General features: G+C 43.6%; 1 protein-coding gene across 5 annotated transcripts; it reads left to right on the forward strand.

Moving 5' to 3' along the window:
- Window positions 1–342: 342 nt before the first annotated feature.
- PGAP4 (post-GPI attachment to proteins GalNAc transferase 4) lies at window positions 343–15,304 on the forward strand. Of its 5 annotated transcripts, XM_027786079.2 has the most exons (3): window positions 1,502–2,400; window positions 2,754–7,826; window positions 9,522–15,304. In XM_027786079.2, the coding sequence occupies exon 3, from the start codon at window positions 9,649–9,651 to the stop codon at window positions 10,834–10,836; it is 1,188 nt and encodes a 395-aa protein (XP_027641880.1). In that variant the 5' UTR covers window positions 1,502–2,400; window positions 2,754–7,826; window positions 9,522–9,648; the 3' UTR covers window positions 10,837–15,304. The 5 variants fall into 5 exon arrangements, with proteins under 5 accessions (XP_027641878.1, XP_027641881.1, XP_055647106.1 ...); XM_027786077.2 differs by lacking the exons at window positions 1,502–2,400; window positions 2,754–7,826 and adding an exon at window positions 343–775; XM_027786080.2 differs by lacking the exons at window positions 1,502–2,400; window positions 2,754–7,826 and adding an exon at window positions 1,002–1,263.
- Window positions 15,305–19,987: the final 4,683 nt, after the last annotated feature.

The following is a 19,987-nucleotide window of genomic DNA, read 5'->3' on the forward strand; positions in this document are numbered from 1 at the left end:
GGTGTAGCTGATGAACCTCCCCACTTCAATGATTACATCTGTAATGAATTAATTACAGATTAACACAGTGAAAGCTTAGCATTTTTACATAGCATGGGTGACATGCACGTTAAACATTCTGCCGGCCACTCCGAAGCACTGACTTTCCCCTTGAGTATGTAGGGAGCAATCTTTTTCTCCATGCAGTAAGGCGTCTTGATTTGGACAGCTGATGAACAGCTGAAACAGAGTGCAGAGCTGCAGCCCAGAAACTGCACCGGCTACCGACAAGGGAGGGATGGGAGCCACGCAGAAAGAGCAAGACGGGGCAGTGCCGCAAAGGCGTGGCCATGGGAGCTGATAAATACACCTGACACATGCGTGGAGTACACTTTGAAATCCTGGCTCGGTAAAGGCTTTGGGAGCTTTGTGCAGCTGTAGAGGACCACCGGGCTCTGCAGCACAGCCCTGGCTGGCGTTTCACCACTCCTGATGAAAATTCGGGAACCACAGAGCTGGAATAAGGGGCTCCGGCTGCACTGCGGACTCTGCCCCGGGATGGGAGTCCTTCTGGAGCGCGAACAATTCTCCTGCTTCCTAACTTGTTTTCACAGACCTCACCCCTCTCTGGTTCTCGGTTTCCCACTCCTGACAGCTCCCCTTCCCCTCCTTCCGAGCATCTCCGTGCCGGCGTAGTCACATGTTTAGGCTTTTATGCCTTTAATCCCACCCTCACTGCCCGAGAGGGAGGAGAAAAATTTGCTGGAGAGAAGTGAGCAATAGGCAGAGCGGCAAGGTAAAGCAGAAAGCGGAGCTGCATGGAGCACCCCCGGCCCCAGCCGCCGGCGGCCGTGGGGACCCGCCGTGCCGCCGGCGCTGCCCGGCTGCGGGGCGCTCCGGGGTGCCGAGGGGGCGGGAAATCCGCGCGTGGCGGGGCTGTCCCGGGCGGGCTGTGCGCCCTTCCCTGCGGGGGGGGAGGCACCCTGCCCCGGCGCCGGCGGGAGGGGCGCTGGTGGCGTTTCTGCCTCGCCTGCCGTGCGGGGCGGTGGGCGAGGGGAGGCACCGGGGCACTGGCGGCGAGGAAGGGCATGTGTTCCGGGAGCCAGCGGGGCTTGGCGGCCGTGGCTGAGGCACCCGAGCGAGGAGGGAAGCGGAAAGCCTGCAGGGAACAGGAAAGTGTTCTGTGTGCCTGCTTTGAGGATGTGACCGTACATGGTGACAAGCAGAAAAGACGGTGGCCAGAGCCTGGCTGGGCCGAAGGGAACGGCCCCTCCGTTAGGGGAGGTGAGTGGAACTCTTAAGGAAAACAAAAAGAAACCCCAGCCAGCTCCTGCTTTGTGCTTGATGCCACCCAGAGGAGTCCCTGGCCAGAATTTCTGTGGTCAGAACTCTGAGAGCTGGACACGCTGAAATAACACCAGTGTGTCGGCTGCTCTGCAAGGAGGGCAGGGGTCGAGGAGGATCAGCTTTGCATATCTAACGCCCTCTCCTCTCTGACCATCATCACTAAGGTAACTGCTGTTAATCCTGGTGCTTGAAGGGTCACCTTGTGCTACCTGGCAGCTCTCCCAAAGGGAGAGAGGAGCACAAAATCGTTGTCTGTGTAGGAAATTTGCAGCTGTGCTGATGGTGCAGCAAAATATGAAACTATACCGGCGTGCACTGCAGGTTCATGGGCTGGCCTGTTCTCGTACAGGCACTGAGAAAATAATTTTATGTGCAACCAGTGGGCTGCCATAAAGGCACACCAGGTTCGGCAAGCATTTGCAAGCACAAACCCCAGGAGGAATACACTCCTGCACATGTGAAATCTGCTGCTTTCTTGTTCGTCCAACAAGGGCAATACTAATTATATAACAGACTATTTTCAGCTACAGTATTTATCCCATTTTCTTCCCTTGGGGCTCAAAGAGATCACCAGCATCCCCCAGAACCAGGACATCCCATTTACTGTGCCTTTCTATGCAGGATAAATAGTCCATTTCATATGTTGCAGGCAAGGGAGACTCTGTATTCCTCAGACACAAGTGGTGAATACAGAGAAAAAGTCAGTAGTACTGTTTAACATGAGTAGACAGTGTCTCTTAAAAGAGGTATGCTGTTCATCAATATGGCTAAACATCTTTTCTTTCGCGCAGCAGTTAAGAGTCATGATATTCTGGTTATTGTCTGGTATAGGTCTCGATTTTTATTGTTACATAAACCTATCCCAACAGGAAGCTTACAGCCTTATCATCAAAGGCCTTTGGTCACAAAAATAGTATCTTACTTCCTTATTAATGTGTGTTATTCTTTGCAGTCAAAAATGAACAACAGTAAAGCTGCAACATTTTCTGTGTTAGCAGCCATCATGACACTTCTTCCCTTTTATTCCTCTATCCCGCCATTCATACACCCACACCCCCTGCTCTGTCGTCACAGGTGAAGTATTAAAAGAAGTCAGTCATCACTGTGGGGTTAACTAAAATATTTTATCAATTATTAAACGATTATCAAATGGTAATAATTATAAAGATTAAACAGTAATTGAATTATAATTAAGCAGTGATTTAACAATGAATTAACAATAATTGAAAATTAAGCTGGCATGAAATGGTAATTGAATGACAATCTAATTGATGATTTCAACAATGATTTAAATGATGATTAGATGACAGTCAAACAGCCTGCTACTTACTACACTTCTAAGACTTAAGCTATAGCTGGATATATAATTATCACTAGCATACAATATACTCTTAGGCCTAATATGAAATGTGCTTACCTCACTATAGATATCAGATGCTGGGTAAGCGGTCTCTCGGCCTTGAGGAGTAAACTTCAGAGGCATCCCTGCTCAAGGAGAGACCATCGCCATGAAGCCCACTGCCACACAAGAGAGCTCAGAGTGCTCCAGATTCCTGTAGTGTAAAGGATTGACTCGTAGTCAGCTCCCCTTTGGCGTGTGTGCAGGGGTGCAGCTGTAGCAGTTCTAGGTTGCTCTACTTCCAGCCCCGGCTAGCACAGTGCTGTTAGCTCCTCCTAAGGCATGGTCTAGACTCCTTAGCTCCTGAGAAGACAGTGGCCTTGCACAGTTTGCACAGCAGGGATGGTTTGTGGGTGATGCCTGGATCGAAGTGTTGCTTCACTAAGTTAGAAGGGGTGCACCTGGCACATTCCCAAACCACAGGCACTCGGGGACCTAATTTAATCTGCACATTGCTCTTTCACAGACTGTGAAATGGCTGGTTTCCTAGCAAGCCCCAAGGGTACAGTTGTGTATAGAAATTGAATAGAAGTGCTATGACAGAAGAACTATTCCACAATAGCTACGGTGGGATACTTCACTCCTCCTGCTCTGAAATAGCTCCTTCTGGACAGACTTCTCCAAGACCAAGATTTCGTCTTCCTCATCTGTTCAGATTGCTTTAATTTGAAAAGAGTTGCAATTACTTCAGCATACCACATTTAGTAGCTGTTTTTTGAATAGCTATTCTAAATAATTTACCTGTGTGGATTACCAGTATGGTTAAACTATAAAAAACCAGGCTGGTATATTACCTATCTGGGAAAAACAGATTCCGTCCTATCTTTTGTATTTTCAAACTAAGCAACACTAAGGCAGAAATTGCATCTTTCCGTATTTGTGTACTGTGTCTTGCATGCAGGGGCCCTTGTCTTATTTTAGCAAAAGACTGTGACACAGGGAGCTAAAATACAGATTATCTGTAGCATCTCTGATGAGTCAGTGCACATTTAGCTCTGAGATTCCAAGAGCAGACAGCAAAAGGTAATAGCTGGTACCATTATTAGCAGCAGCTTTGTCTAATACAATTTTCATTTTTTTAACAAATAGGGATTTAATTTTTATACTAAAGCACAAGTGAGCTCAAACCAAAAGCCACATTTAAGACTCTGCAGATCTCTGTGTGAATACACAGCAGTTCTTACACAGATCGTTACCAAATTCTCTAACAATGTGCCCTTTTTTTAACCTCTGGCACAAAAGAAAATGTAAATTCAGACAGGTACAGATTGCATAATTAATTTGAAAGCCATGTAGACCTTTGGCATCATCTTCAAATTACAGGTCCTCACAAAACTCCTTACCTTAAGTCTCTGTGTTGAGCTATTAATCTTGCAGAACTCTCTTCTGCAGGCTGCTTTCCACTTCCACTTCATGTGAATACTGACCTTACTGCTTGATAGCAACAGGACAGGGCATTTCTTTCCCATGACATTTCATAGCAGAGAGGCACCCAGGTCAGCAGGTGTTGAAAAATGGGATCCCTTCAGATTTATGTGCCAGAGGAAAATTAATACACAAGAGAAGCAACACAGAATTGGGGAAATAACTGTAATTGGTATATGTTCAGTTCATAGCCTGCTTCACTAGTGGCATAGTTTTACCCTCTTAGTTCAAGGGAAATGGGGGCAGGATCTTCCGGCTGCCACATGCGTGTACCTTGCCTCTTGCTTCCATAGCTTTCAAACTATTCACTGGATTTCTGTGAACAACCTTTAAAAATTAACTACAATTAAATGAGAAAAGCAGGCCAGCCTATCAGTAAATTTACATTAAGGATGCAGTTCTGCGGTTCCTGGTTTTTCCTAAATGGACAGGGTTACTCCTTCTGTATACATGACATTTCACTTTTCTAATAGTGCTTAAATTCTATCTCCTTGAACAGAAATTTCTGTGTTCATTGACAGGCTCTGAGGAGTGGCAGATCAAAACAAATGGCTGTGCCATTGATGTCTGCATCTTACACCATGTAAGCCCTTCAAAGGGCCAAGTCCAGACCCACTCCACTTCCCTCTCCACTTCTTTTATGCTTCAGGTTATCATTAATCTGTTGGACCATAACAGTGTTGTATGCCTTTAATACATAGACTATAAGAAACAAAAATTAAAGTTCTAAGAGAACTGAGAAATCAAATGCATACCACCAGCCCTGGTCTTTGCTGTAGCAGGTAGCACTTTAGGTGAAAGTTAAATGAAACAGCCTGGCTTATTGGACATTCATTGTCTAGAAACAACATAATGACAACTTCTTTAAGCAGTGCTTGAAGTAGAAGAGGTAAGATGTATTTGGTACCTGCTAGTAAAATACAAAGAAAGAACAACTACTGAGTTCTTGCCATAAAGACTCTGCTGAATGTTTTTAGAAACACAGCTTTTGCCAGGATGGTTTGTATTTTCTAGGGAGCCCAACTCCCAGTTTGGCATCAAAGTATAATGGTCAGATCTGTGACTGCTTGGCTTCTACTAGACACTGCAGTTTTCAAGGCAAGCCTGAACACATTTTAGAAGTATTATCTGGCACCCGACCTACTAAAAGCTGTCAGAAAACAAGGGGAATTGCAGATGAGAAAAGCTGGCCATCTGGTCCAGTAATAGGGATCAACTCATGGTAGGGAGGTAGGTTTTGAAGCTGAGGATATCTGTACACAACAGTCAGCTGTGTGCATGCATATATGAAACAGGAGGAGATCTATATGGGTCTTTATGACTTTGTGAAGCTTGCATCAGTTTCCTCAGATTCAAGCAGGACTGTTTGCTGGTGCACTAACAGTATCGCAGCCAAGACAAAGCTATTGTCTGTGCCAGAGATGCTTGGTCATGAGGTTGTGGCTTCTTTGCACAATGCTAGGTTGGGGTGTAGGAGTGTGTTTTGCACAAAGGTTTCAAGTTGGGATGCCACTATAGAATCAACACACAAGGCAAAACTGCAGATTGTGAACATCATTACTGGCTACCATTATTATGGCTGAGGTGGGGACTCTTAACAGCTTGCCTTCCCATGACATTTTCTGAGAGCCTGCCTTTGTTTCATGCAGAGATGATGCTATGGCTTCTGACCACATGACTTAATCCAGCTGTTTTTATGTTGGGAAAGGAATGGCTTTTCCTGTTGACACTGCTAAGAAGTGTAGTTAGACAAAAAGGAATCATTTAATATTGAAATCATGAAGGAATAATTATGGCCTTTTTTCACAGAACAGCAGTTGAAGACAGATGCCCTCTCTTACATTAGCTCTCCAGAAGCCTCCTAAAATTTTGCAGCTTTGAAACATGTAGGAAGCTTTGTTCCAGGAGTGCCTACCTGTAGGAATACCTCTGTGAAGAGGAGTTTGGAGCAGACAGAAAGTGAACTTGCTCCTTTAAAGCACTAGCATAGCAGGCCATATTCTGAACCCTAATGAGGATGTTATGAATTTTTCTACTCTTCTTCAATGTGTGCAGAGGTAACTTTTTCCTGAACAGTATAATTCAGCCAAATAATTAGGGGACTAATGAATATGGGAACATAAGATTTGGAACCAGATACTTGTGGAAGGAATCTTTGTCATAAGGATCTAAGAAAAGAAACAAGGCAAATATATAGCTTTACATCACCATAGCTTGTAAACACATTTAAGCAATGGCTCAGTTCTACACGGAAGATACATAAAAGTGGCCTCCACAGCAAGTATTTATATGGTTGCAAAGTAGTTACTATTCGGAATTAATGCAGGTGTTTTTAAAGTATTATAAATTCTAATTCCGATTCTTGCTTTTCTTAAACTTCCTTGTTCTGTCAGAAGTGGCACTGAAAGAAGAACAAACAAGATTCCCCCCTCCCCCCAAAAAGGGGGAAAAAGTGAAAGTGACAGTACCAACAGCTTCTAAAACCAGAACAGCTTCTGTGAAGTCAGAACCATCCTAATGGGCAGAAAACAGCCTGACCAGAAACTCTGTAAAGATAAGATCAAACTTTATCTCTGTATAAGCAAGATATTTCTATCTCTATTTGGAACTCTTGGGTTCCCAGTGTTACACCCAAGAAGTGGGGAGAAGAGCAGCATCTCTTCTCTTTTTTGGATCCTTCAGCTTGTTTTTGGCATCAACTGGAGTATTCAACCCACTTCAGTATGCTCCTGAGCATTTTTTTTTGTCTATCTGGTTATTCCGCTACCCAAGGAAAATAGTCTTTTCCTCTGCAAATAAACTGATAATGGTGTGTCTGTCAGTCAATGTGAGTGCTAACAGCCCAGGCAGCAGAGGAAGATGTGGAAAGAGGCAAAAGTGCCTGTTTGGTGGTGGTTTTCCTTTAGCTGTTCTAAGTTGCAAAATCAGAGTAAGAGCTCTAAGATCTTGAGTTGTTCACTGACGAGGTAATGCCAGGGTGAGTCAGAAACGCATGTGGATGTGAGACTGACCTGCATGGCTGGCCTCCAGTCCGATGTGCTTTTTCAGAGTTTGTGACTTTCTTGTATGAAGCCAGGCGATGCCTCCCCGAGCGGGTGGTGCTTGTCTGCACCACCTTACCTACCCTGCTGCGTGCTAGGAGCGGGGGCACCGGCAGGTGGGGTCCCAGCACAGATTTCCCCGCGGGCAGGGCCGGCTGAGGGCGGCCGGCAGCAGCGAAGTCACGGGCGTCCCCCCGCAGGGGCTTGCGAGGTACCCGCGCATGGTGCCTGTGAGCCTGACCTGGAACACGGGCTGCAGAAGAGCAAAACCCCCGGCAAGCATCCCTTTGATTGTCTCTTGAGGGTGCAGCCCCCACCGCTCAGCTGCTGCTGCGGAAGACGTGACAGCCATTTCTCCCTTTTCACTAGAAGGCGGCATGAGGGCGGAGGCTTCTTGCTCGGCGGGGGTTATTAACGCTTCAGTGTATATCCCGAGAACTACAGAGCTCACCGCAGGCTCGTAGTGTTTGTAAGTCAGACCTTCAGCTGGCAGGTGGAAGGTGAGTTTCTTTACTCACCGAGAACTGAACTACCTCATGGCTTTTCTTCATCTCCCTTTCCCACTGTGCCCTTGCTTTGGAGGCTGACTTAGCGACGGTGCCAACAATGCTACTCCATCAAGAGAAGGCTCAAAAGTATGTCATTGTGAGCTATAGAATATGATTCTGCATTGGTGTGCTCCCTTAATGTTTGTAACTGGCTAACAGAAAATAAGAGGGACAGCCCTGGTTTTTAAATGCATTTTAATGCCAGGTCTTTGCATCTGATGGATTTCAGGTCTTCATGTCCTGAATCGGCATGGCGTGGATCTGGCAGCTGACATGCAGCTATCACCTTTAAAGCCCTTACAGAGTCCACTGATGCAACACAATGCAGTGTCTGTGAAACAGGATTGCACAATCAGAAGGAAAAAAAACCACCTATATGGGAATATGCTGCAGATTCTTATGCCTTGGTGTGTAAATGTGTTGTCTCTATTTCATTATATTAAATCTTTTGAAATCTTGTGGTTTTGTGAATCATAATATAGCACAACACTGATGTCACAGTCTATCCAGGGGTGGTTTGAGTAGTCCCAGAATTAGACCCTGCTCAGTGATGACCCTCTGAGTCATTTGTTATACGTGGTCCATTCTTCTAAGAGAAGAAAAGCCACGGCCCTGGTTTCTTTCCATCCACACATCATTGCTTAGGCTGCCTCAGACAGTGCAGATAAGAAAACAAGCATGACATTTTGGTCTGGGAGCACCATTTAATGATCAGAACTTGGTGAAGGCAGGTTAAAAATGGGAGAAACTCCACTGAATGGTGTACAGTCAGGCAGCTGGAGGAGCATGAATAACTCTGTTCATGAAGAGAGGGAATGGAAAATAAAAGGGGTAGTCAAACAGAAGATCAAAAAGGGAAATTACTGGCACAAGAGAATTCATCTGAACAGCCTTATTGCCCTGATTTTGTGTAAGCTTCTGACAGCCAAGCTGTTAGGTGTTCACAGCAGCCCAGAAAAGCAGAACAGAAAAGCCAAATATGGCAAAACCTAATTTTTGTGAAGGTGGATGTTTGCTTCAAGTGTGTGTATACAAAAAAAAAAAATATCCAGTTTTAAATTAAAGACAATTTTAAGTTACAAGCCTTTAAATTAATGGCTCGATTGCAACTTGTTAATGTTGCTGTGACTGTGTATTTCACAGGGTCTAGAGAGGAGGAGACATCTGAGAGAGACAGACACACACACAGTACACTTAGCATACACATGCCCTTAGTGAAGTAAATTGGTATCTTTGTTATCTTGCTTCACACTGTGGGGAGTAAAGTGGAAAAGCATGCATTTGGAAGTGTGTGAGGAACAGAAGGGAAGCATGTGTCATTCCACAGAGGTAAAAGTTTGTCTCAAATATGTGCTAGGCTAGGATATGAGAGGTCTGGCTTTGGTTCTTGGTTATGACCCAGGTCATACTATGTCACTGTGACCAGGTAGTGGTATGTAAGTTCTCTGCCTTTAACAGAAAGAGTTTTGACACATCCTGCATCCGTGTTGCCTGTTTGTTATGTATTCGAAGCATTAACAAATACAAAAAGTCCTGTCTGGCTAAGTCAGATCAGAGTTTCTACATGCTGAAAAGGCCTTAGGGGCACTTTGCTTGGAAAATTAGTTTGGCTCATATTTCCTTCACCTCACATGACAGTTCTGTGATATACAAGGGACTTCTCAGGAGCCTTTTACTTTGGCTTACTCAGTGATTAGCCCTTAGCTTTCCATTTTCTCAAATCATGGTCGTCCCACCCTGACAGTTCCTATTTGATTAATAATCTTTTTTTTTCCTGTCTAGGCTTGGACAAATTATGCAGGTTTGGCAGCAGCTGCCCCACTGATACCTTGCAATCCAGGGAGGATGCACTGGAAGTGAAGGAACAAGGGCATGAGTAGAGCAGGAGTGCCCTCCTTCTGCAGCAGCCATGTTACACCAAGCCTGGCAGCTCTGTGGACGGTGGTGCCGTTGGTCCAGTCCTTTTATCCATCTCTTCACACTGACTGTGGTGACATTTGGTGTGCTCGCACCTTTGATTTGCCACCGGCTCCTCCACTCTTACTTCTATTTGCGGCGCTGGCACCTGAACCCCATGAGCCAGGAGTTCCTGGAGCAGAACCAGCAGGAGGGCCAGGCTGCCCTCCATTACTTTGAGAAGCTGCAGATGCAAAATGCCTCTGAGGCATCTGGCAGTGACACCTTTCAGCCCTTGCTGCTGGTCACCATCATCACTGTGCAGAGGCAGAATGATTTCCACTATGTCTTGCAAGTGGCCTCCCGCTTCCACTACCTCCTCCAGAAATGTGGTGCACATTGCCAGAGCCACCGCCTCCTCCTCTGTAATGTGGAGTCAGACCCCAGCAGCCATCAGGATGTCAAGCTGCTTAGCAGCTTCTTTCCTCTGATCAGTCGGGACAAAACTGGGGAGAAGGCTGACCCCAGAGCGAACCAGTTTGAGAAGGAGAAGCAGGATTATGTCTTCTGCCTTGAGCAGTCACTGTTGGCATACAACCCAGAGTACATCCTTGTAGTGGAAGATGATGCTGTGCCAGAGGAGGAGATATTTGCTGTGTTGCAGCATCTCTTGTTGGCCCGGTTTTCCAAACCATACCTCAGAGATGCACTCTACTTCAAGCTTTACCATCCTGAGAGGCTTCAGCGCTACTTCAACCCTGAACCCATGAGAATCCTTGAGTGGCTAGGTCTGGGCATGTTTATGGGGCCTGTGCTGAGCTGGGTGTACTCCTGGGCAACTGGGCGCTCCAGCCTTAGTTGGCCCATTGTCTTGTTCTTTGCTTTGTACAGTATGGCTTTGTCAGAGCTAGTGGGACGGCATTACATGCTGGAGCTGCGCCGGCTGGCCCCCACACTGTATAATATCGTGCCGGTCACGGAGTGCTGCACGCCTGCCATGCTTTTCTCTGCTCCGTCTGCCCACCGTGCCTTAGGTTACCTGAGGGGTCTGCACTGCCGCCAGGGTTTTGCTAAGGATATTGCCCTTTACTCACTGCTGCATACGAAGGGGGAGAATGCCTATGTGGTGGAACCCAACCTGGTCCGGCATGTAGGAATGTATTCCAGCCTTCGGCTAAACAACAACCCAAAACTGCTGTGATCTGTACATGCCTTTCCAGACACAAAGCCCAGAGAACTTGCCACAGAGCAGAGTGTGTACATTCAGATGATGTGCTGCCTGCATGGGGCATCTTGCTTGTACCTCCAGGTGAACAAAGAATATCTTTAAAAAAAAAAAGTCTCATAAAAAATAAGCTTATGTACATGCAGACTATATTTAATATATACTTGGAACTAATCACCATCCACCATATGGGAGGGGAGTGGAGGATTCCGGCTGAGGGTATGGACTGTCTACTCTCCTTAATCATTCCTGGGGAAAAGCTCTCACACCAATATAAACAGCTGTACTGCCTACTGTCCTTTACATTGTTTACAGAAGTCCTTATCTTAGGGCAATAGGAATCAACACTGGGCAAAGTCAACATTTCAAATTCAAACTAGCAAGGAGGAAAAGCCCTTATTTTCCCATCCTTACAAAGGTCTGATCTCTGTTTCAAAGCTATGGTTCTGAGCAGACCCTTCAAAAGCAGCAGGGGTTTGTGTCAACTCTCCTACCTATTTTGCCTAGATCCATTTGTTACTGTCTCCCCCTACAGATCCTATCTGTGCCTCCACCCTTCCCACTCCATTTTCTTGGAACAGAGGCTCTTAAAAACAAAGCCTCTGCAGTTTTGAAGGTCACCTCTGAAGGTCGATACAGGAAAAGATTAATAGCCCTTGATGTTAAACAGCCAGGTCACACATGCATGTTTTCTTTGATACATTACAGACATTATAAACAACATAGGATGACTGCTGTGTTGGTTGGTATCATCACTAATTGTAGTGGATCCAGGTCATTAGAAGAGGCCTTATCAGTTACTGATTGGACTTAGACATTCAACATGAGTTTACCTTGACTTCTGTCAGCACAGAGGCAAAGGAAAGATTAGATCATGTGCTGCTGTTGTGCAGGATCCTCATTCCATTTTGGAGCTGCAGTTCACAGCTCAGCCTAAGTGGTTCGTTCACTGCTCTTGGCAGCAAGTAAAATACCTGTAAGAAACAAATCTAGCTGTTCATGAAAAACAAGCAGCAATAGCACAATACATCGTGGGGCCTCTCCGATACTGACCCATTAACTTAATGTGCTCTGGTTCTTAGACATTTGGGATAGGTTTTTTTACCACAGTTGTGGGCACAGTTAAATATAGAAACATGTAGATGACAGAGATCTCCAAATCAAAACTGGCACTAAACTGTATGCCTAATGAGAAGCCCACCTAGACTGTAGTGGCCTTTGAATCAAATTCACTTGTATGTGGAGTTGATTGAACTATTTTTGAAACCATATTCCTAACATTTGAATGAACCCAGTACAATATTTTTGTCAAGTTTTGGTCAATGGGGGTTGTTTGGTTTTTTGTTTTTGGTAAAGCAAGAGCTCTACTTTGAATTTTCTTTCCCCCAGTCTCTCGCAGGTGATCTATGCCTTAAGCTCTTAACAAGTCTGGTTACAGATGTGAAAGACATAAAACTCCTGAGAGATGAAACCAAAGAAAGCTGCAAACCTCCAGCTGTCAGTGTGCCATGGGTATCACACAACACAAATGCATAATGCAAGTTAGCTGAGAAATGGCTTCACAACACAGAGTAGTGCTTTGCTTTCTTAGTAGTCAGTTGGGATACTTTTAAAAGACCTTTGAAAATCAGATGCAAGTGAAAATTATGTGTGGATTCCATGTCATTCCAAAGGCAAAGCACCTCTCCTGTCGGAGGACACAGGAAAAGTTGCACAACCAGGACCACAATTTATTCCCAGCTGCTGAAAACCCCAAAGATACTGGAGTGGTCACACAGTGGCAGGTGGCTTTTACCACTCTCAGGCTTTACTATAATATGGTTAGGATGGCAGGATTTGAGCATCATTGTATATTTATTCCACTAAGTGCCAGCTTGTTTATGCATCTTCAGCGGTGAATGTTTCAGCATGGTGTGCTTTCTTTTCACTCTTTTTCTGTCTTCGTACTATACAAATCCAGGGCAATGTCCTGTTCTTTTCATGAGGGTCCATTCATGCTCATTTTTGCAAAGAAAATCTCACAGCAAGGTACAGTAAATGGAACAGGGAAAGGAAAAAGGAGGAAGGAAGAGAAAGAAACCAACTAACTGTATCCAGTTAATAAATGTTTTGATGTGGGAAATGATTTATCCATTTGTCTCAAAGTTGTTTTCCTTGTTTGCCCAGTAGTGCTTTATTTGTTGTCCTAGAAGCCCAGGGATGGTCAATAATTTCACTGAGCTTCATAGCTGAAAATTAACATGAATTTGAGGCATCCCTTCTAAACTAGAAGACAATTTTCAGAGTGTAAGAGACAAAACAATTTGACTTGGAAACCAAGCAGTATGCAGAGGGCTTAGAACTTGAACCTGCCAGTGAGTGTTTCAGACAAAACTATTCAGAATTAACTCCTTTATGCAAGAAGCAGATTAATGTATTTTTCAGGTTCTTCTGGAATAATTTCCTTAAGTGCCCCATTCCCCTTTAGAACAGAGGTGCTTTTACTGAGTCTGGTGGGGGCTTTCTCAGGTACTTGTTCAGTGCCCACCATGCCAATGTGGCATCTCAGGCAAGTGTTCGTTCTGCTGCCTCTGAACTTTCACAAGTTGATGGATTTTTGTTTCCATTTTCTATGCCACATATTCTATTAGAAATGACAAGTCAGAGGTGTGTACTTCGTCCTTGGAACAGAAAGTGAGGAGGTTACTGTGAATTCTTAATTCTTGTTGGATTTTGTTCCACAGTTGGGGCTAAAAATGGAGCTTCAATCACACAAGCCTTTTCCCTCTCTTCTCTACCAGGGGAGCGGAGCTGAGTTGCCATATCTCAGGCTACAGAAGTTCAGGGCCTAGCATCAATTCCTTGAAATGCAGCCTTAAGAGTTTGGTTTTATTCACATTAAAACAAACTTAGTGACTATTTAGAAACAAAACCACAAATTTTTGTGAGTGTTGGTTCATTACTAGTAGTTTGGAGACTACATTTCAATGCAGCAACTGCTGCTTGAACCAGAAGTTTCAGGGCCAGACAGCAGGACTGAAGGCATTATTGTCCAAGACAATTCAGGGGAAGTTACTCAATTAAACAAAAACTGCCTTTGTTTCCAAGGCATGTCCAACATAAGCATGATTCTGGCAGAAAGAACAGAAAGCATAAATTGATAGGTCTCTGAGATTAGAAGCCCAGGAGGATTTTCTAACTGCAGTAGGTATCAATGTCGGTGAGAAGGCATTGCATTTGAAGAGGGAAGGAAAAAGCCCTCCTCTAGTTGTGAGGAGCTAGACTGGGTATTTCAACAGCAATTTGGCTGGATGCAGGGTGAATTACTTTTTTTCTGAGGATATTTAACAAACTTTCTACCAAATAAACCACCTTTCTATTCAAACTGTTAGTCTCTTCTTTCTGCATGCCACTGTTCATTTCCCTGACTGGCAGATCTATCTCTTTTCTTGCTATATTTGACTAAGAGAAAGGTAGTTGTGTGTTCATGCATCTGCATGGATATAATGATGTGGCTCCTACAACACTTCAGATTGAAAAGAACCTTTGAAGGTGTCTGGTCCAATTCCCCACTCAAACCACATCTTGCTAGGCCAGGTTGCTCAGGCCCTTCTGCAATCAAGTACTGAGGCATTTTAATAGGGACCTGAGATAAAATCAAGCTCTAAATGCTGGAATTTAACCTTAGTATACTCTTGTATTGAAAGACTACATGTTTCACCAAAAAAAAAAGTAATTTTCTGTGGTACGCAGTTGTAGTTACAGAAGCACTGGCAGTTTCTCTCCCAAAGTTAAGAGGGTTTTTGTGTATTTCCACACCAGCTTTATAGATGTATCTGAATTCAGCAGATGGTAGGGCCCAACATGTGGTTCTGAGTAATCTTCACTAAAACATGCATCTGCCAAAAATGCACATGGAATTAGGTACTTCATAGTCTGTGCTTCTTCACTGCATGTGTCTCTGTTGCTAGAGTAACTTCATTTCCACAAACTGTCCTGACAGCTCATGGTTTGAAAGAATGCACCCAATCAGCCAGTTTATTCATGTACCTAAAGACTAAGAGCAGTATCTGTGTCCATTTCCAAGACTTTGTTCTGCATAGCAAGCTATGAATGCCGTATTACCAGCATTGTAATGACTGGTGATTTTTAAATGTTGGCAGAGAAAAGTGGTGTTATATTTTCTTGCTCTGTTAGTAAGCCTCTGGCCAGCTGTGTAGTCTTCAGTGCCAACTTTCTCTTTGAATTTCTGCCATATGGTGTCCAGTGTTTGGGCCAGTAGTGCAGAAACCACATCTACCATGGTCTTTTCAGCAAACTGGTCCACTTCAGACATGTGTTATAGTTTGCATTTCGCAAACTGTATGCCAATGTTAACATGCAGCACCTAAGTGTGCTTTTTTTTGGCTGTATGTGCTGCTTAGATAAACAGGTAATAAATAGTTAAGTGTCTCCCATTATAGCAGCCAGTTGTTTGCTTATTTGCTTTTTTAAAAACAAAATGTCAACAGAAGAGCTGAGAGACCAGTGTCATTACTGCATTTATCTTCATGTCCTCTTACAGCTGTTTTGTACGGCCCAGAAATGTTGCCACTGGCAGCCTGATTAAAAGTTGTATCCCTGTTTTCTATGCCCACTGTTGATGAAATTGCTATGAAAAAATTGGCGTTTGATAACAGTAATGTTATGTGCTTGCCTGTTTTTCACTCCAAGCCAATAGAGTTTGTTGCAATTCAGCTTTCAAATGCAAAGAATGAAGAGCAAGCAAACCACCTCTGTTCAATCCCCTCACTGCTCTTTCTGGGCCTGAGTCTGCTCAGCCCAACACCCTCCATACCCTCCCTGATGTACATGTCTGCAGACACTGCTGTAAGGCCAGTAATACAAGTGATTTCTTTCAGTGGGGTTAAAGGCCAGGTTCTCTGCAATGGGAGTGAGGGCTGTAGGTGAATGAGGAAAACAAACCACTTAATAAACAATACCTCTGATTAGATAAGGATGAACAAGCTGGACTTTGAGACGGTTAAGCAAGGCTGCAGAGTACAGAAAACATGAAACATCAGCATGGTGTGGAGAGGTGAGGAGGAGGCAGACTCCATGCAGCTCAGGTCTGCTCTGATTAGACTTTAACCCCATCATGCAGGCAGTGATCTCTATGGGCACACAGAGCCAGGTGTTCCTCATGTATATGTGTGTTATACCCAGACATTCAACCAACTTCCAGTGTTTTTTTCCATTCCATTTCAAACCCTTTTACAGGCCTGACCACATACAGAAGTGTTGGTAAGATTAATAGTACTTCATCTACTGAAGTGCAGAAGGAAGCTTTAACTTTGTTGTTGTTCTCTTGGTCACCATGTAATCTCTGAAATGGCTCCATCCATTTCTTTCTTTTCTTTCTTTCTCAGATGTACTGCAGTTTGTATCTCTTCACATTTACTTATTTTCATTTAAAATGCTAGTTAATATGAGTAAAGGCAAAATCCATACTGGAATGATACTGCTAGATACACACAGAAAAAACCCAGTCATCACCCTGAAGAAACATAAGCAATTCTTCAATTTTTACCCACTGCCTTTAAACCAGGCTTGCCACTGATTTTAATGTACTTCAGCCACCAAGTCTTCACTTAGAACTTCAGTGCAGAACTGATTTTGAAAGCAAGGTTGGATATAACAAAGACAGCAATTAAATTAATTACTAGTATGAAAATTCAGTACTTGCATTGTCAAACCCTAGAAAGCAGAACCACAAATTAAGATGTAAGTAAGAACCCAAGCCACCCGTAAAGACAGTTTTTAGTGGTCTTTAAAATTTCTGAACGTATATTTCTGTCAAATTTTGTACAGTAATTTCAGGTGGAAAAGGCAACATCAGGAAAGTCTCCAAGCCATTCAAACACAACATTCACTTGTGCTGTGCCACCTTTGTAAGAGGAAATGCTAGACACTTGTGATTTAACATTATCCATCCCTTTTATACCTGACCACCATTTTCTGTTTTCATTTAAGCTCTCTTACTAGTTATACATCTTGTTTGTGGTGATGTTTCAAACACATATGTGAGTGAGCTATAAAGATTTTTTTCTTGCAAGACTGCTTATATCACCTTTCTCATTAATGGATAAAGTCATAATCCATGCAGAAAAACTTCAATCACCATATTTAGTTGGGTATTTAAGTAATCAATTCTTACACATCCAAAACTCTGAAAAAAACAGTAATCCTTTCTCCATTAAAAGATTTATTTTCTTTGCTAGAAAAGTGGATCAGCAGTCTGCAATAGTCTGTAAAATTATTTTTAAGAATACCAGTAACTAAGAGTACTTGTTCTTATATTTCAGCTGCCCTCTCTTCCTATTCTCCCTGTCCCTATCCACAGCTTGGGACCTTTTCAGTATGTCCCCCTTCCCCCTTCTTATGCCAGAGGTAGAGGGGGATGAGGAAACCTAGGGAGGCAGAGAAGAGCTGGTGCTTCCTCAGGAACTGAGCTACCACACAGAACCCTGCCTGCCTGGCCAGCCCTACAAACTGCAGAAGACAAACCCCACATACCAGTAAGATGGATGGCAACATGAATAACAGTGGATGGCTACAAAGGGGCATCTGTTTCATGCCACTACTGAGCCACTTTGTCAGAAAGTTGTTAGCTGCAACCCTTTAAAATTCATCTGCATGTTCTCTGCCTCTCTTTGCCTCCTGTTTTCCTGAAGGCCACAAATCTGATTCCTGCCCTGTGTCATTATTCCTCTGAACACAACTTCCACCGGGGCTTTGGTGTTCCTCCTACTCCATGGCCATCAAGATGTTCCAGTTTGGTACAGTACACCTGTATTAAAGTCATGCTGTCCATGGCCACAAATTCAGCCTCTGTCAAAGCAGCGTCTAGAGGTAGCCACCTCTGCTAAGGGTGCTCGCACTAGCAGACAACCTCTTGCTAGCTACAGCCCTGTGGCTGCGTTATGTTACTCTGAAAAAGGTTTAAACAAAAAAAAAACCACCAATCCAAAATTAGTTGGGTGACTTGAAAGCTGAGAGAGTTGGCAATACTATGAGTTCAAACACTAACTTAATGAGACAGGTTTATAACTTGGATAATACACCAATTTTGCCATAGAATAATTAGTGCAGACAATGATGTGGTATTTTTATGGGGCAGGTTAGTTTCTTGGTTAAATGCAAGTACATTGCATTCCCCTCACAATGCAATCTTATTCCTCTATTTAAAGACACACGATACCACTATAACCTAATTTTTAGAGGTATAAGTATCCTCAAATAATGTAGCTATGATGATGGAAGTGTATACTCTTTTCCAGTGCCATTTTAGTATCAGTCTACCACTAAGTTCTGCACAGTATGGTCAGGACCATGTGTGTGCATGTTAATAGTACTGAACCTTACAGTGATGTTATCTAGCATGACTGCTCATTCCATATTCTTCCCTAAACAGGCTCCCATTCCTAAATTAAGAGAAAAAGCTAATCATCATGTTCATTCACTTTCCCTCCTCAGTCCTCAGAATCTCTGCTAGGACCTGTAATCCTAGTGCTTGAAGCGCTGGATATTGGCTCAGAAGGACTAGAAAGGCATGTACTGGCCATTACCCACCTGGAAATATATAGATATACTTCTGAAAGAATTAAGAACTCAAGGTAGACAGCAGGAGATTATCTAAAGTGGTTTCTAAATGTCAGCCACTGTATTTTTCAAAAAAGCTCTAGCTTTTCTGTGAGATCCTGTCAGACCATATTACAGATGACACTGGGAAAGAAACACTTCCTCTAACTTTCGTATCTGTGACAGCTTCTAACCAAACCAGGAATGATGGGACTCAAACTCTAATTTTCTTTGTGGCCCTGACAAAGACCATCAGTATGACACCTTTTTTTCAAGAGGGTCTTGGATAACTTTCTTTCAATAAAAGTATTTTTAATCCATACTAGATGCCTCTGTGGTGGAGAAATGTTAATATACCATGGGGTTCATCTGCTAAGACGAGAGAAATGGAATATAAAGCAAACACTGTAAAGCAAGGAAGGCTTTATGTCCATATGTTATGTGCCACGGCATTCTTCAGCAAAAAGGTATGGCTCAGGAAGGAGAATATTAAAACAAATCAACACAAGCACAAGGCCTACAGTTGGGCTCTATCCTCAGCTTTTTCAGAGGTTTCTCTGATGACTGTCACAGACTGCTACTGCTGGCAGCATGTAAACTGTTAAGATTTCCTGCAAGCACTGACCTTGGCATGCAGCTCTAGGAAAGACAGGCTCAAGGAAGAAGTACCCTAATGAAGACAGTGTTGCTCAGTGAGAGGAGAAATCAGATGTCTCACGGTGTAAATGTAAAGGCTAAAGGTGTTATTACATGAGCCAAAGACATGGGGAAACTACGTCATTCTTCATACAAACACTGGGTCTTTGTCGTAAAGACTTGCTAATGTCCAAGGTCAAAGAGCATGTTGCTGCTGAGGGGATGATGTTTGCCTAAGTTCCTGTGCTGTACTTCCCTCCAGGAGTACTGACCTGCAGTATGGGGTGGGGGGGGTGGGGAATAAATCAGGTCTGTCTATCTGGATTTGGTGAATAGCTGTAGTGTGGTTTCATATAAAGTGGAATGCTGGTATGCTGTTTCTAGAACATTAGCATTTTTCAGAGAAAAAAATTGCTAAGCAGCAGAGAAGCCTGTGTGTCATTGTAATATGGGTAAATTTCAATGGGATTTTGGTGGAAAATTTGGCTTGCACTTGCGCAGCTCAGTGTGGGCACATGTCTTCTGATAACCGTCATTCTCACACATACACTGCATTAAAGAAAATTAGAACTTGCAGATTCATTAACCCTGATACCGTAGCATCGCATTTTGCCTTTCCATAGACTTAACTGGAGAAGGAATATATGTTTCTGTGCTAAATTTTCAAGGAGGAAAATCAGTGTAACACTTAGGAAGGCACTGAAATGACAATATTTGATGTCAATTAAGAATCTGGATCTGTTGCATTATTTCTGCATTTTGTTTTCTATTCTTCCTTCCTACACTGTGCAGTTTCCTAAGTATAAGCTTCCAGAAGATCTAACCCTAAACAGAAGGTTATGCCCAAGATCCCTGTAAACGATTTCCATGTTTCCTTCTGTAGGTTTTTTTC

The sequence above is a fragment of the Falco peregrinus genome, chromosome Z, assembly GCF_023634155.1.
Source record: "Falco peregrinus isolate bFalPer1 chromosome Z, bFalPer1.pri, whole genome shotgun sequence".
NCBI lineage: Eukaryota > Metazoa > Chordata > Aves > Falconiformes > Falconidae > Falco > Falco peregrinus.

Coding starts and splice junctions, on each gene's coding strand:
- PGAP4 (XM_027786077.2), top strand. CDS start 9,649: ATGTTACACCAAGCCTGGCAGCTCTGTGGACGGTGGTGCCGTTGGTCC.